The 16,821-nt window shown below is 52.5% G+C and overlaps 2 protein-coding genes across 10 annotated transcripts in view; one reads left to right on the forward strand and one right to left on the reverse strand.

Moving 5' to 3' along the window:
• The window catches only part of AATF (apoptosis antagonizing transcription factor), a 43,663-nt gene extending 37,275 nt beyond the window's left edge, over positions 1-6,388 (forward strand). Inside the window, exon 12 of the mRNA XM_065852876.2 lies at positions 3,908-6,388. Coding sequence (XP_065708948.1) covers positions 3,908-3,983 — 76 coding nt within the window. The 3' untranslated portion in view covers positions 3,984-6,388. The remainder of the gene's footprint in view (positions 1-3,907) is intronic.
• ACACA (acetyl-CoA carboxylase alpha) overlaps positions 6,294-16,821 on the reverse strand; it is a 116,434-nt gene continuing 105,906 nt past the window's right edge. For all 9 annotated transcript variants that reach the window (XM_071816822.1, XM_071816821.1, XM_071816824.1 and 6 more), the window contains 4 exons: positions 10,881-11,035; positions 10,423-10,593; positions 8,843-8,979; positions 6,294-8,763 (listed from right to left, as the gene is read on the reverse strand). In XM_071816822.1, coding sequence (XP_071672923.1) covers positions 8,637-8,763; positions 8,843-8,979; positions 10,423-10,593; positions 10,881-11,035 — 590 coding nt within the window. In that variant the 3' untranslated portion in view covers positions 6,294-8,636. The remainder of the gene's footprint in view (positions 8,764-8,842; positions 8,980-10,422; positions 10,594-10,880; positions 11,036-16,821) is intronic.

Consider the following 16,821-nt stretch of genomic DNA (forward strand, 5'->3'; position numbering starts at 1 on the left):
GCACCGCACTGTATCCGCATCGCATCACACTGTATCCGCATCGCATCCACGCCGCACCGCACTGTATCCACATCGCATCCACACCGCACCGCACCACACTGTATCCACACCGCATCGCATCCCCACCGCACTGTATCCACACCGCATCGCATCCCCACCGCGCTGTATCCACATCGCATCGCATCCACACCGCACTGTATCCACATCGCATCGCATCCACACCGCACCGCACTGTATCCGCATCGCATCGCATCCACGCCGCACTGTATCCGCACTGCATCCACATCGCATCACATTGCGCTGTATCCGCATCGCATCTGCACTGCACTGCATCCGCACCACATCCACATTGCATCGCATCCACATCTCCTCCGCACCACATTGCCCTGTGTCCGCATCGCATCCGCACCACATCGCACCGTATCCACGTCGCATCCGCACCACATCGCACCGTATCCACATCGCATCCGCACCACATCGCACCGTATCCACATCGCATCGCATCTACACCGCATCACATCCACACCACACCGCATCCCACACTGGCCACCCCGCAGCCCTCTGCTCTGCCTGCCAAATCCCTCGCTTTAAAAGCCATGGGCATTTTAATTCTGCTTTGATACTCACTGCCGCTTGTTCTGCTCCACACCCACGTGCTGATCGAGGGTAACACCTTTGGCTAGAAATTGAGAACTCTAGGGCTTCAGGTTGTTTTATCTTCCCGCTCTGCCTGCTGGGCACTTGTTCATCCGAGTGCCACGCCACTGGGCAAAAGATTTCTGAGGATACAGGCGGAAAGTTCTCCAAGAAGGTGATGAGCCGTCCGTTGCACAGCCACATTCAGGTTCCATCGGGAGCCTGCGTTTTCCTCCTCCCATTTTTCCTGGGTGTTCCTCGTCTATCCTTTGCCAGTTTTTGTGATTTAAAAATTGATTGTCCCCAGTGGAGGGTGTCAGCGGGAATGGGGCAGGAATAGTTATTCCAGTACTGCTTGGGGCATATTCTAACTTATCTTCTTTTTTCCTTTTCCCCTGGAAGAAGAGAAGAAATAAAGGTACATGGGAAAAGGTAGAGAAATTAGTTGGAGGGTATCTTTACTAAAACAGCACAGCAGTGACTCACGCAGTATTGCTTTATTAATAACGCTCTGAATAAAAACCCACCAGAAACTAAATTTTCCCCCTTAAGATTATTCTCCTACTGGTTTACAGAACTCTATTTAAGAAAAAGAAGTAAAAAGACCATAAAACTTGCTGGGCGGCCGTGGAGCGGGAAGGGCGAGCGCTGGGCACCCGCTCACAAGAACCGCGTCAATAATGAAGCCAAGGTACTCACGCACACGTTTTATGGCGAATGGCTCTGTGGTTCCTGATCATTTTTTTCCAGAAACGGGTTTTATGATAATACAGTAAAAATATTAAATTAGAAAATGCCTCACTAAGGGTGATAAAACCTTACTACAGTGGAAATAGGTAATTATCCCCTCTACAGCCTAAATGACAGTTTAAAAGAAATAAAAATGTTAGTGCTCATTACCTGCTTTTGTAGGTTGCAATAAAGGGTGAGTTAAATTTTAATTCAAGGAAGACCCCTGTATCGACCTCCTCCTTCCGCACTCCCCGCCCGAGCTGGAAGTGCTGTTAATTACTCGTGCAGGTTATTCCTCAGCTCATTGCTGAGCCTGGTGCCTCTTTGTGCTACGTCACCTCCCCCCGTTGGGAGCGCTCAGCTCCGCGGCTCAGGTCTGATGCTCCATGTACGTGGGTGGAGGAGAGGAATTCGATGTTTTGAACCAAAATCCACGTTCATTATGCGTAGCCTTAAGGGGGCTGAAAGTATTAAAATCCGCACTTACCCTGGTGGATTGAAACAGAGACAAGGTTAAACCTGGAGGATTGATGAGTTTTACTCTCTGCACGGTTAAATCCTGCTGAGAGGAGATGCTGCGGAGGAAAGGGAGCCTGGTGACGAGAAGAGGAAAAAAAGGTTGGATTATTAATTTTATTTTAGCAGGGTAAAGTATTTGTTCTGGGTGTTCTGATCCCTCCTTCCCTCACTGCCCTTGCTGCCGTGTTACCCAAACTCCAGACCCCACCGGGCCCGGTTGGTGCCGCTGCCCAGCACGTGTTCAACCACAGGAACCACGAGAGCCGCGCGGATGAGAGGATCCCGCGAGCCCCGAGCGCCCCCGCCGAAGGGAAAATGGAATCGAGCCCAGGAGGAGCCGCGAGACGCTGCTGGGGGTCTCGGCAGAGCCGCTTTGCCCCAACACGAGAGCCAGCAGGGGGGAGGTTGTCACCGTCACCTCCCGGGCACACACAGCCCTGCAGCTGACACAGCAAAGGCTGCGTTGGTGTGGCAGTTCCCTTGCACAGGTTTTCCTTGATGCGGTTAAGTCGTCTTATTTCAAACAAGTCACACACCAGGGAGAGGGGAGAAATCAAGGATCGGGTGATGTTTCGCTGGAAGTCGGTGAGCTTTGCCCACCTGGGTGTGAAACCGTTTTCTATCAGAATGGGTTTAGCGTTTCCCTGAGTGTTCCCACACGTGGACGGCTGTGGGTGCCCAGAGCGTCACCGAGCGGGGACACGTGTGCTGGTGCCCTGGGCTGGGGACGGGGCTGTCGGAGGAGGGAGCAGCGTCGCTCCGCACGGTCCTTCCCGTAGCTTGACACGTCCTTGAAGTCACAACGTCCCTGCCGGCAGCACTGCCGCTCGCCATCTGATTTCTCTGTTAAACAGCAAAAGCGGGTCACGTTTATCAGTTAATAGTCAGGAAAAATGGAAAATATTGTAGGTTTAAGACATTCCTCTTTCTCCCTTTTTTCTTTCAAGGTTCAGAGTTCCCAGGTTTTCAAGCATCAGTCCTGTTTTCTAGAATTATTCTGATTTTGTGTTAAACTTGCCAAAAGCTGCGGGCACGCACCTGATTGAGCACAGAAACCCCGGTTGCGGTTCTGTAGCCTCAACATCAACCATTTGGTTGGGTGAGGAGCAACATCCCTCCCCACAGGCTCCTTTTCTGCAGGAAGAGCAGCTGATTGCTTAATAAGCTTCTAGATTAAGATTAATTTCAGGTGTGGCCCTGTGAATTAGGAAGGTTTCTTGTCTCAGTGCTTGTCTGGGGCGAAATGGCACCGGGTGGCAGCGGTGGCTGTGGTGCTGGCTGAGGAGGCGGCCGGGGCCTGGACTCGCTCTGGGCTCTGGGTTTCATCCTTTTGTGCCGTGTTTTGCCCATTCCCGATGGTGAAGTCTCTTTGCTCTCTTGGCCCGGCGGCTGCAGCAGCTGCTTGCCCAGGTAAGTGTAGAAATTAAGGCTTTTTCCTTGATTTCCAGAAATATGTGGTTTAAAAAAGTCATGCTTTCCCCACCTCTCTTCTCAAGTTACTTTAGTTTTAAAATTAAAGATAAATAAGACCAGCCCACTATTTTTTTTCTTTTAAAGGGAAGCTTGCTCCCGTTATCAGAATCACTGTATATGTGATATTAATTGCAATCTTGTTGCTGGGGCATTTGCATTGCTTTTCAAGTACTATCAAGTCCAAGAAAACATATGAAAACTAAATTACAGTCCCACGTAGACTGATTGAATCCTCCTTATGGCTCTGCGGTCTCATCCATCCTATTCAAATATTCAGTCTCGTTTTCTTACTTGAAGGGCCTGTCTGTAAAGGGCAAACCTATAGAAACCCTCATTCTCTAGAGAGGGATGGTGTCCAGCCAACCTGAAATATGTACAGATTTCTGTAGTGTGATTGGTCTTGTGCAAGTTCTCCCCTTTGCCTCGATTTATTAATATTATTAATTGTACAAAGCCTTGGAAGGGGTGATGGTTTTGCTGGCAGCCTCTTACTTCGTTTGAACCTCAAAAAGTAACTTTTCCCTCTTCTTCTTCCTTTTTTCCGCAGGACGGAGCTTTATCGGTCGCTGTTTGGAAAATTGGCGAGTCCAGAAGAACCGGAGCAGAATGAGCAGCGGGACTGAGCTGCCCCGGAGCACCGAGCAGGGGCTGCCCAAGGTTTGCTCCTAAAGATCCTCCCGCAGGAGCTTCCCCCGCGGCTCCTGCTGAGCCCCACGCTTCCTAAAGCTTTGGGGTGGGCATTGAGCCTGGCCCAGCGTCCCCGCCCTGGCTTTAGGACGAACGCCGCTCTCCCCCAACCTCAATCCATTTTGAAGTCTTCTCTGTGAATTCCTGACCTCGATTCGCAGTTTGCGGGTTGGGGGGGACGCGGGATTCAGCCCAGCGGGGACCACCCGCCCCCCGCAATCAGGTCACCCCACTCGTGTTCGGTCCCGAGGGATGTTTTATGTGGGCATTGAGGGTGGGGTTTAAACGTGCTGCTCTGGTTGTCGGCTGCATATCTGTAATGTGTGACTTGCTTTTTTTTCACCGAGTCAAGAGGATTTAAATGTCATTTGCATAATTAACACGGCCTTACAGCAGAGAAAAGGTGCTGTCCCTTGCAGCCGGCTCTGAGCACGGGGACGCTGACTGGCGGGTGCTGAGCACAGCGCGGGGCTGCGGGTGTTTCTGCAATTAGAACGTATTGGTGAATATTTCAGTCCCATATTGATCCTGTACGTGTTTATTTCTGCTGATGGTGACTCTGAGCCATCCTGGCTTCCCCGTCACCGCCATTTGTGGCGCAGGACGCGGCACGGGCGCGAAAGTGGCCGGAGATCGTTCACGTGAGGGGTTTGGTGGCGTTTTCATATCCAAAGGTCAGAAGCTGGAAATTAAATCCCCGTAAGGGGAATTTGTGGCCTGCTGTGATCAATCTGAGATGGAGGTTATCTTGTGTAAATAATACGTGCGTATATATGTGTGTAAAGTGGCCGTTGCTTGTGCCACATGAACTGCGCTTTGTTCTGTGTTTTGCGCTCTCTAATTTAAACGTTTAGTGAGCGGCCTGGCCAGGTGTGATCGGCGCAGAAAAGGCTCAGAACGCCCAAAACCACCCAAACTGGAGGTTTAAAACCGGAGCGTGTGGGATGAGGACAGAACCTGCACGCCCAGAGTCTGGCGGTACCTGCTCTTATTGTCTGAGCAGCAGCAAAGCTGTGTGGTCTTCGAACATCATTAAAATCGCATGGTTTAATAACCACAATTCCGAAAGGCAGCGAGGGGAGTAAATGAGCTACTTCCTGAGTTTGTGCCGGTGGAACGGGCTCCGCTGCTCCCGCGGGCAGGAGGGGCATTGAGGATGTTCGGCAGAAAGCACCGGGGCTGTTCGGGGTGTGCTGTGCGGGGCTTGGGCACTGACGGGAGCGTCGGCAGCACCAGCCCGTCCGCGTTTGACTTCGGTGTCCTCTAAACTTGTAGCACCAGGGCTCTCGATTTCTGTTTTTGAGAGCGAGCTGGGTGTTAAAAGGGTAATGCGAACCACTTCAAATGTGCTAACTTCTCGTTGGTATTGTTTGAAGAGATAAGAGTCAAAGCCCTGCTAAGCATGCTTTTGAATTTACTTATCAGTGTTTAAGCAGGCGCTCCTCCCGCCACCCCCACCTGCGCGCGTGGGACGCGGGGACACCCGGGTCCCCGCGCTGACCTTGGGATGGGACCTTGGGATGGGACCGGCGGCACCTCATCCCCCGCCCCATGGGAACAACGTGCGGCTGGAAAAGTGCCACCGGTGTCACCGGTGTCGTCCCTGGGGGCTCCGGCGGTGCCACCTGCGCCAGGTCCTGCCTGGCCCGGCAGCTCCGGTGCAGCGGGTGCCGGTTCATAAGGGCGCAGAGAACCAGGGTGATTTCCACCCTGTTTTCCTAATGCTGCCAATTAACAGCGAGTGCGATAGTTATTTCCCCCCCAATAGAATATTAATTCTTTCTTAATTCATGATACAGCTGCTAATTAGTGCCTACACAAACGGGCATTATACCTCTGCACGGCAAGCAGAAGGTGTGCTGGGGAATTAGGTGTGCGATGGGGGGACACAGGGTCGTGTTAAATCCTCTCCCCCCGACCCCACAATAGCAAAGAATTTCAACTTTCAGACAAACAACTTCATTTACAAGTGTGTCTCTAATTAGCTGCAGAATTAGTAAAGCAGAGTTTTCCCCCCATAGATCGGCCAAAGCCCTGAGGGAGGCTGTGGAATAGAGAGAATCGCATTTCCAATTATTTTGTTGAATTGCTAATTTAGTTATTGTGCCTGGCGTAATTGTGATGGGTATTGGGTGTGCAATTCAATTTGTTTTAAATATTTGTGGGAAGGCTGATCAGTAATGGAGCTGACCTATTTCATGGCCCAAATTGAGAGAAGAGACTAAAACAAAAAACAGCTACAAAGCCACAGTTTGTCTCAGTTTTTATTTTGATGTCTCTCATCCCTCTTAAGACTGTTGATGCAACAAAAGGTTTACATTAAAAGATGATGGCACTTTGATCTTGGGCTTTTGAGAGCTTACAGCTTTGGTACGTCTTTTCTTGGCATTTTTAATATGTAGATATTTTAGGCTAAAGAGTTTTCAGTGCGTTTCTGGAGTTCAGCGGGGTCCGTCCCCTCACACCCTCCCCCAGTTAGACCGTGGTTCTTAAGGTGATCGGATTTTAGCCGTCAGGGTTCTGGTTTGAGAACCGTGTGAATAAAATGACTGCTGGAGGTGCGTTTGCCAACGCGCTTCGGTTGACCACGTCACATCAAAACTCACCTTTAACGTGGGGAACCCCTCGCTCTCCTTGGGGTGAAGCGGAGCTGCTGGGGACAAGGGGGACAGATTTCCACTCCCAGCAACAGCGCTGTCATTCGTTCTTTTTATTAAAAGAAACTGAGGTAAGTGAAACATTCAGCACCAGCGAGAACCGTCTGTACCGAGGGCCCTCCCCGCAGCGCCCGTCCCGCCGGCGCCTCGGCCGACGCTGCCCCGGGGCCCCCGTGCGGTGCTGGACTTGGATTTCAGACCACGGTGCCCAATGGCTGTTGGTTTGGAGCCACTTTACCCCTCATGAGTGGCCACGAAGCCCCCGAGCATCCTGCCTGGAGTCGCTGTCTGTCTGTCCGTCCTGCTGCAGCCCACGCTGCGTAAGTAAAAGCATCTCTGGGGGTTGTTCAGGGGGCTCTAGTGGGAAAAAATGAAGCCTCTTAAACCAAATTTGGGTTCTTAACTCCTAAGAAGATCTCGTCCCTGCCATGACACTGCGGCTCCACTTTGGCGAGTGCTGGCATCCCATGTGCAGATGGTGCAGGCGCGAGGCTCTGGCATCATCGTTCATTAGTTCTCTGATAAAAACATCCCCTCCGACTCACTGCGCTGGAAGAGTTGTGAAATCCAAATCACTTTTAAGACGATCAGTGGTGTCAGCTCTCCAGTTCTCCTTAGACCAAGTTCCAGAACATATCTATGAATTAGGGGCTGACCCTGCAGAGTTCCAGCTTCCCTGATCTTTTATTATGGGCAGGAGGGCCACGAAAATAGAAAAAGTACAGCAATGAGCGCAGAGGCTGGGCCGGCTCAGCGCCAGCACCGTGGCCACCAATGGCCACCAACAGCCACCGCGACGACGACTCCGACCGGCTGCGAAGTCACTGCTGGGACGGGGGAAAACCAGCTGGTGCTGGGGAAGGGGATCACCAAAAGTAACGTGTATTTTGGTGTTTTACCTGAATGCCGGCGGCCCCTTCCCCAGCGCACGGCGGGACGGGCAGCGCAGGCGGCTCTGGGCAGAGGTGGTGGAAAACTTTGCTCGGGGGGGTTAGACTGAGATTTCCTTGCACAGCTCCAGCGCCATTGGGGTGTTCGACTCCGTCCTTTCCCCTCCTGTCTCCTGGCACTGTATTTCTGCTTCAGCCCCGCACTCCCATGGAAGGACCGGCACTTAGATACGCAACAGCGGGGCTGCCCGTGTGTTATCCCTCAGAATAAGTGGGGAGGGAGGAGGCTGAGCAGCTGAGTTTTGGTCTCCTCCTAGAAGGGCCTTTCACAGTTTACTGACCTACTCTACAGCAATGGGGCACAAAGGCAAAGCGAGTGGGGACCGAGCCCCCAAAATCCTGCCCCAGTCACCGTCCTGGGCAGCCCAGGAGCCTGCCCGGGCTGCGGGACAGCCCTCCCTCAAACGTGGCTTTTCCTCCGCTACTCCAGAACAAGACAAGACGTTTGAAATCCAAATCCCCACCGGCTGATGGAGACGAGAGGCCGGGCCGCGGGGAGGCTCTGGGGCTCCCAGCCCGTCCGGCTGCAGCACCGTGCTCGGGGGGACGTTGGCACTTGTCAGCACGAACCTGCTGCCGGGGGGCGCAAAGAGAAGCAGCGGGGACACGGGGGGGTGTTCATTTAAACGAGGCCCCGCTTTGCTACGCCAAGAGCTCACGGTGCCGCAGCACCCGTCATTGCCTGGCAGCCCAACCCATGCGTTGGTCCAGTCGCGCTTCGTTAAATAAATAAGGTACAGTTAAGACAGCTGTAACTCAGTTCCGCAGGCGCTTGTGTTTATACATTTTCCTCGTGTCTCTGGCCAAAGAACACGCTTCCTCTGGTCAGTCTGAGCTGAAAAAATAGAAACGTCACTCTTCCAGTGTTTCCCCGAGCCTCCCGTCTCGGTACAGCGGGTGCAGTCGAGCAAAGGGCAATCCCGTGCTGCTTTCTTTTTATCTGCACTGTACCGGGCAGGGGGTGTGCGGGAGATGGATGCTCTTACGTTGAAGAAGGCGAGTCCATTGTGGAGAGGATGCGCACGACCTCGGCTCGCTGGGTGGGCGATATGTGCTGGGTCATGTGCACGATGGAGTCCATGGCGACCTCGGGGTTGGCCTGGACCAGGCTGGGGAGAGGGGAGAGGGGGTCAGCGAGCGGCCCGACGCGCGCGCCCCGCACAGCACCGCACAGCGCCACGCGCTCACCTCCGGATCTGCTTCAGGATGTAATCCCGAGAGATGTACTTGATGTTTTCCTCCACGACTGAGCGAACGCCTTCTTCTTCCGTCAGCTGCTTCTCCAGCCACTCCACCAGGTCCTTGTTGCTGTCCCACAAATAGGCCTGCGAACAAACCGCGCGTGTCACCCACTGCGCCCGCGCCGTTCCCCACATTTAACTCACAATTATCGGGGTAAAACACCCGCCTGGCAGCACGCGGTGTTTTTCCCAGTGTGTGACTTCTACAGACACAAGTGACAACTGAAACAAGTCCAAAATGGATTGATTCCTTTTGCGTCTCCTGGAGATGCACCCGAAGGGACCCTGAGTGCCCAGGAGCTGGTGTCGGTGTCCCCAGCGATCACAGGATCCCCATCACAGCTCGGGGCGCCCGCAGCCCTGAAAGCCTGGGCAAAAACCCCCTTTTTTTTCCTTTTGCAAGATCATTTCACCTGATATTTGCCAGGTAGTTGACTACATAATAATTCAGGAGTGTGGTAGACACCTAATAGCCTTCTCACTCCTCTCTTCTCCTCTCATTTTCTTTACAAATCATTTAAGAATCGTTTTGTTAATGGTTTCCGGAAAAGCAAGTACTGCCATTAGCACTCATTCATATTTATGTCATTTTATTTGGGTAATTAAACACAAAGCTCGTCATTTAAAGGTGCACTATCCTCCTCTGTTATCACTAACAAAGCCCAGGTCAGAATGACAATGAGCTGGATGCTGCAGCCACCGCTCAGCCCTGAGTCCTGGGATTGTCCTAAACCAGAGGGGGCACTTTAGCCTCAAGATTTTGCTTATTTCAGTGGGTTTTTTTCCCTTATTATTATTATTTTAAACTCGTTGGGTTTTGCTCCGGCCCCGGAACCTTCTGGGAAGGGAAAAAGCCCCAAGAAGCCGCGTTGCAGCTGCAGAGCTGCGAAAAACCAGATTTACCGAGAATCCCAACGCTTTTCGTTTAGGAGAATATTTAATACTCTTATTAATCATTTTTAATCCGTTTGCTTTTAATTAAGAAACAGCATGATGCTCTCCTATCAACATATGCCAGGGAGCAGATTAATTGTGGCTTAAGATAACTCTCCTTGATTGGTGTAATGTATTAGCTAACGAGATGCCCGCTTTTAAAGACGCTCAGACACTACCTTGGAAAGGCTGCTGCCCTCCAGAGAACGCTCCCCCCTTTCCTGCAACCCCCGAGTGTTTGTGACTTTAAAAATAGAATAAAATAAAATAGAATAAAATAAAATGAAAAAAAAAAATAGATAAATCAAATGCAAAATAATGCCTCGCTGTGCTGAGCGACCTCTTTGGCTCTGTAAGATGCTCAGATTTTCGCATCAATGATGTTACATGCTTGGGAGAAAAAAAACCCCATCCTGTTTTGCTCTTCTAACCTGCTATAAAAAGGGTCCCCATAAACCAACTCCTGACCTGGAACCTTCCCCAGAAGTTCTCTTTCATCACTTAGAATGGTTTTGGATGTTACAATTAAAACCAGAGACCAAGCTCTGCTCAATGTGAGCCCAGGCCAGACCTGGTGAAACCGGTTTTAGTTACCTTCACGGTCCCCTCGACTTCCACAAACCAGCGTCTCAGCATGGCCTGGATCTGCCCGTCCGTCAGCTCGGGGTTGGCGGCGTGGATCTTCCTCTTGACCACGTCTTCCAGCAGAAGTCGCCTTAATCTCCAGTAGAAGAAGGTGCGGGAAGTTTTCCAGTCTAGAATGTCCTGCCCGGGACGTAATTAGAGGAGGAGAAATTAATGAGGGACAACGTCCCTGAGTCCTGGGTTCAAACCACAGCCCTGCCCGGTGAAGCCTTGAAAATGTGGGGTCAAAATGGACACGTTGGGTAAAAGTGCCGGCAAACACGAGGGGTTCGTGTTCTGGGACCGGAAAGCAGCCGGCACACGGGGAGGGTTCGTCCCCATGGCAAGAGGCTCATTGCAGCGGGTGCCATCGGCCGCTGCCGCGTCCCCCGTGTGGGACCCCCCTGCGGTGCCCCGGTGGCACTCACGGTTATGGCTCCTTTCTCCTGCATCCGCCCGGGCGTGTCGTGCAGGTCGGCGAACTGCATGGCGACCTGGTGGTAGATGGGGCTCAGGAACTCCTCCCGCTCCTTCAGCTTGGCCTCCAGCTCCTTGCGCTCAGCCGGGCTCAGCTCGGGGGTCCCTGCAACCGGCACACGGGTCAGGACGGGCACACGGGGATGGGGACGGGGGCAGCTCTGGAGAGCAGAGATGTCTCCTGTTCCCGCCGACAGTGAAACCCAAACTGCATTTGCCACGGGAAGCGCCAGAGCAGCAGCTCCCACAACGACGAGCTGAGCCTTGAGTCAAGTCTACGTGTTCCAGCCCACATTTCCTGCCACTGATGTTCAGCTTTCACCATGGAAACTCTGTTCCATTTAAATGCCAATGAGCTCAGCCATCAATTGACATTTACTGGACTTCTAAAAAAGAATAATGTCCCAACACGCAGCTCATTTAGCGAGAAACACGGGCAAGGTGGAACCAGCGGCACGTTTCGCAGTTTTCCTGCCAGCAGCGGTTGGAACCGCGCTGGAGGCGCCTGAACCGCTCGTGTGCGGCGCCGTGATGGGCACGCGGTCTCAACCATGGACCACCATGGTGGGCACAAAGCTGTGTCGATAAAGCCATGTCCTATGGAGTTCGTAATTTATTTACTTCATTTATTTTGAGCTCACACAAAAGTCCAGATCTATAAGCACAACTCTCCCCTGAACCCGCTGTCAGCGGCACCAGTTCCACGCTGGCTGGTGACTCCCCAGCAGGGACCAGCGGTCCCTGTGCAGGGCTGAGCGTTTAGAGCCCATCTTGCTCCAGTTTAAGCACAGATTGCGACTGGAGACAGACCGCGTGCGAACGGATGTTCTGCTGAATTGTGCTGGTTTGTAACCTCCCGCCCCCGCAGCAGCTCCGGCTCCCACCCCGTGCCGCTGGTCCTTACATGGACCCAGCACCCATGGTGTCCCAGCGCACACCGGCCGCACAGCCCATCGTCCCAGGGAAGGGATGTTTTCATGCACCCACCATTATAAATGTCACCCAACCTTTCAAACGCTACTAAGAAGGTTTTAATTAAGAGAAGCTATTCTTGGAACCTTCAGAATAAAAGATTCTCCGTATTTCTCCACGCTGAGCTCCCCGTTCCGACGGCAGCGCCTGCGCTCGTGCTGCGGCGCCACGGAGCGCGGCCAACCCGGCCGGGCCCAGCAATGATTTAGGTGAGATTAACAAATATGTCAATGTCTATTTTCTGCTTAATTTAAAAGCAGCGTCTATAAAGATTTTTGACTTCTGAACCCTGTTCTCCTGGAAGAAAGAAGGTAACAATGAGGAGGGGGGATAAAGAGTGATTATCCCATCATCGATCGTTTGTCAGGAGCATTTCTTATTCACTGGACTATTGTAAAAAGCTAAGCTCTCGATCAATCCTGTAAGCCCCCTGTACAATTAAATATCTTGGAATGGTTTTCTTTCTTTCCCAGTCAGATCTTGAGGCCTCGGGGTTTTTCAGAAAGCTTTCTTTATTTATTTCTCGGCAAAAGAATTCGCCGTCCACAAATCTTAAACTGGCACGGAGAGGGACTTAAAATATGGGATTCCTTTGCTCTAAAGGTACTTGACAGTTAATGAAACTGTTCAAGTTTAAATCATAGGAACATTATAGACCTCTGGGTATGGATCGGCTGCTAATCAATAGAGAAACAAAGGAAGCGTCTCCCTGAACAGCCGCGTTCCGCCGCCAACACCGAGCGCGGCGGCTCGGGATGCGGGCGCGCGGGTGAGAGCGGACGACGATGCGAAGGGAGCAGGACCGTGAGTGACCCCCCGGGAAATGGCCCCGTTATCCCAGACTCATCGCTGAGCTCTAACAGCACCACCCAGGGTCCCTGCGTGGGAAGGGACACTTGCCAAAACGCCCACACCTTGTAGACATCCTTCAGTAAACCCTCCAAACACACACACCGGTTATACCAACAAGACCCAGTTTCAATCACACATAAGAAATATTTAACCTGAAATGCTCCTGGAAGCAGCTGCCCGGCGGTGCCGCCTGTCCCACTGTCCCTGTCCCACTGTCCCTGTCCCACTGTCCCCGTCCCATTTTCCCCGTCCCATCGTCCCTGTCCCCGCGGTGACACCATCCTCCCCGTCTGGCTGCCATGGGTTTTCAGGGTCACAAACTTTGGTCCATGATGCCCCCAGACCTCGGGGGGGTCCCTGTGCCCCGGCGCATGCCAATAAACGCCAAAAACTCCAGGCTGGCTTTGGTCATCATGCTCCCTAAGGGACACATGGAAACGCGGCCGCAGTAAATCCCCGCAGAGCCCTCTCCTGTAGATCACTCCGGTACCAAATATCAGTCTATACTCCTCTCCAAAAGTTAAGGGAAAGCGCCGTGGCAGGGAAAGCAACACCTCAACTACTGTGATTTGTGTCCCATTAAACCCCTCCCGGGTGCGAACGCCCCACGGCCGCGCTGGCAGCGCCCGAGCAGCCTTCACCAACCCGCTCGGCAGGACCGTGAATCACGGCTCCCCGTAACATTTAGTAGCAAAGTGCTTCAAAATGACTTCAAGAAATGTTACTGTAGGTTCCCTCTGATTGCAGAAAGCCAGGCGGTTCTGAATCAACGTGATGGTTTATGGTTTCTAAGCTGATACAAGGTGGGATCTGCTCCCTTGGCCTCGGCACGAAACCTCAGCACGGCCAGGCCGTCACTCGTCCATTTTGTTGCCCCTTCCTCAAACACAGACCTGGGCAAACCCGGGATCACGGCCCTGGCCCAACCAGGCCGGGCAAAGCTGCCGACTCCGGCCCTGGGCCGCTCACGTTCATTTGGGCAAATTATCCCGCACCTACGGTTTTCAAAGGTGACTTTTACCATATAAATTGTAGCTATAAGATTATGTTACAATTACTATAGGCAAATTTGGGGAGTTTTTTCCCCATTAAGTTCAGTTTACCATCATCTGCTCGCGGCCGTTCTTTTCAGCAAAGCACTTAAATCGCACCGCGGACTGTGCTGGATGGGTCCTTAGGAAACTCCAGTACAGCAGCTACTCTGCACCCAATGCCACAATTAAATGTCCATTTTAACCCCGGTTATCACTGTCCCATCTCATTTCCACACCTACAACAAGAATCCTCCTACCTGAATCTCACCTTCTCTGCCTTTAACAAAGCTCCTGCCGGCCAAGAGCTCAGCAGAGCTCAGGAACGCTGAGCGTGTCAGGGCCGCCCCGGCCCCGCGTCCCCACCGGCTGGGGGGGACAGGGAAGGTCACCGGGAGCCGCTCACGTCCCTGTAGAGACGGGCACCGTCGCTTGTTTCTTTAAATGAGACTGCTTGTAATTGCTTCACTAAATATTCAGCAGGATTTATGTTATAAAGGCGCGATATGAAGTCGCAGTGAAGGTCAAACACACCCGTGACACGGGCTGGAAATCTCCCCGTCCAGCGGCCCCACGCGATGCTCCGTGATGGTCCAGCCGGGGCTGTGCTCATCTCGGCTCCTGAGCCCTCAGGTTGGCATCAGGGAAACGGGCAAAGTGTGGCCGGGATGTAACGCCAAAAAATTCCTGGCTTGGGGGAAACATCTACAGCCCTCCCGGGATATCCGAGATGCCAATCGTCAAGAAGGAGCCGACAGAAACCAGTATTTGCTCTTCTAGACTCATGATTGTGAATTAACACCAATTTAAATGCAGCGGCACTCGCATGCAGCTGCGGTTACTGGAAATCAGCATCGCCCCAAAAGACAAAGTTAGGACGGCGCTGCGTTTGTCCGAGACTTCGTGAGCCGGAACCGCAGCAGCAGCGCTTTGCTTCGTTACTGCCCAAGAACACAACCGGCGCTCTGATTAATTACAACACCCAACAACCAACCCACCCCCCCCGGAAGCAATGACCGCACTTCAGAGCTGCAGTCTGAGTTCCCGAGCTCGCGCGGAGCTCTGGGTTCAGTGCGGCTGGACCCCGGGACCCCCACCGCACCTTGGACAACGCAAAATTGGCACATCGGTTCTAATAAAGTTGAAGTGGGGCATCTATTCCCTAGGATCAGCTGAAGAGGACACTCACACTGTGACAACACGCATCAGGTGACGAACAGATTCTTCCTTTTTACCACGAGATAAATACCTGATAGGAGAAATGTGAAAATACAATGGCCAGTGCCGCTCTAACCGGAGCCATTTTGCCATTCATTCATATTCCACCAAATCTTTGCGTACGTCCCACTGTCCACCTGACAACGTTAGGTGCCCAGAATGTGCATGACAAAGCTGATTTCTATTCCACTCCTACATTGTAATAAATAAACAAAATGCAATTGAAACACCATATCTTTAACTGCAGTGTGAACGGCTCCCACGTCCAACAATCGCGGTTCTCCTGCACCTTCTGGGGCGGAATCGGCTCCTGCAGGACAAGGACCGTCTTCCTTTTCCTTTCCTTTCCTTTCCTTTCCTTTCCTTTCCTTTCCTTTCCTTTCCTTTCCTTTCCTTTCCTTTCCTTTCCTTTCCTTTCCTTTCCTTTCCTTTCCTTTCCTTTCCTTTCCTTTCCTTTCCTTTCCTTTCCTTTCCTTTCCTTTCCTTTCCTTTCCTTTCCCCTTCCCTTCGCCTTTCCTTTCCCTTCCCTTCGCCTTTCCTTTCCTTTCGCTCCCCTTCCCCTTCCCTTCTCCTTCCCCTTCCCCTTCCCCTTCCCCTTCCCCTTCCCCTTCCCCTTCCCCTTCCCCTTCCCCTTCCCCTTCCCCTTCCCCTTCCCCTTCCCCTTCCCCTTCCCCTTCCCTTCCCCTTCCCCTTCCCCTTCCCCTTCCCCTTCCCTTCCCTTCCCTTCCCTTCCCTGCTTTGGAGCAGCCCAGCTCTGAGTGACACTTTAATAAAACCCAGGGCTAATAAACATCTCAGCCACGGTGCTGGAGAATTGATAATGAACAGATTTATGTCAAATTATTCAATACGTGCCAGCCCTTCTCTGCTCCCGCGCTGCCCGGCCGAGCCCGGCGTCTGCGGAGCCGCTCGCCCCGTCCCCACCTCGGGGAGCATCTCCCGCGCCCCGGCTGCGCAGCGCGGCAGGGACGGCGGCCACGCAGGGGTTAAAGAGAGGCAGTGAACCCCCAGCTAATGAGTAAGAATTCAGCAGGCAGTGTAAGATAAATGGAGCTTTCTCTGCTTCTGCTGGAGTCAGCATGAACTGCGGCCCTGCGGCTTGTTTGTGGCAAATGGAGTGCGCGAAATATCAAAGGGCAGTGATCCAGAAGAAGACCGACTTTGACAAATTTTAAATTGGCCAGAAAGAAAACCAGAAAAAAAAAAAAAAAAAAAAAAGAAGAAAAAATTATGCAATTCACCGTGTCCTGCAATCTCGGCTTTCCTGCTACGGCATGGAATTAGCGGCAAAACAACAGCAATGATCGCCCGATGTTGGGAGCAATTACCAGCCATCTAAGCGAGATGCTTATCAGTGACTGAAGCTTTTAGAGCTCTCTGTACGTACAGTTGTAAGTGACTTGCTCTTGTGTTGCAGTCATTTTAATTAAAGTGTATGGAGTTTGCTGGGAGTAATTACCCTGTAGAGGAAGAGGGGGAAAAACCCCTGCTCAGGCTCCTGCCTCACATGGCACGCGTTGCCTTTTTGAGACAGAAAACTATCCCAGCTTTCTCCCTGTATATTTTGCGGGGATGCTGGTGCAGCCTCACCGGTGTGATTCAAGGGGGCTCTGCGGGTGTCCCACACCCCCCCGGGTGACAGAGCCTCTGCAGGGGCCACCAACAGCTGCCCTGCTCACCCTGATCTTCCACCGCGTTGGGATTTGCACACTCCAGCAGCCCTTTGTGCGCAGCCCGTGGCGCTGCTCCTGGGGAAGGATTCGTCTGGCACCCAACACACAGAGCACTCCAGTTCTCTCTAGGTTGGTTTGTTCGTTGA

The sequence above is a fragment of the Patagioenas fasciata genome, chromosome 19, assembly GCF_037038585.1.
Source record: "Patagioenas fasciata isolate bPatFas1 chromosome 19, bPatFas1.hap1, whole genome shotgun sequence".
Classification (NCBI taxonomy): domain Eukaryota; kingdom Metazoa; phylum Chordata; class Aves; order Columbiformes; family Columbidae; genus Patagioenas; species Patagioenas fasciata.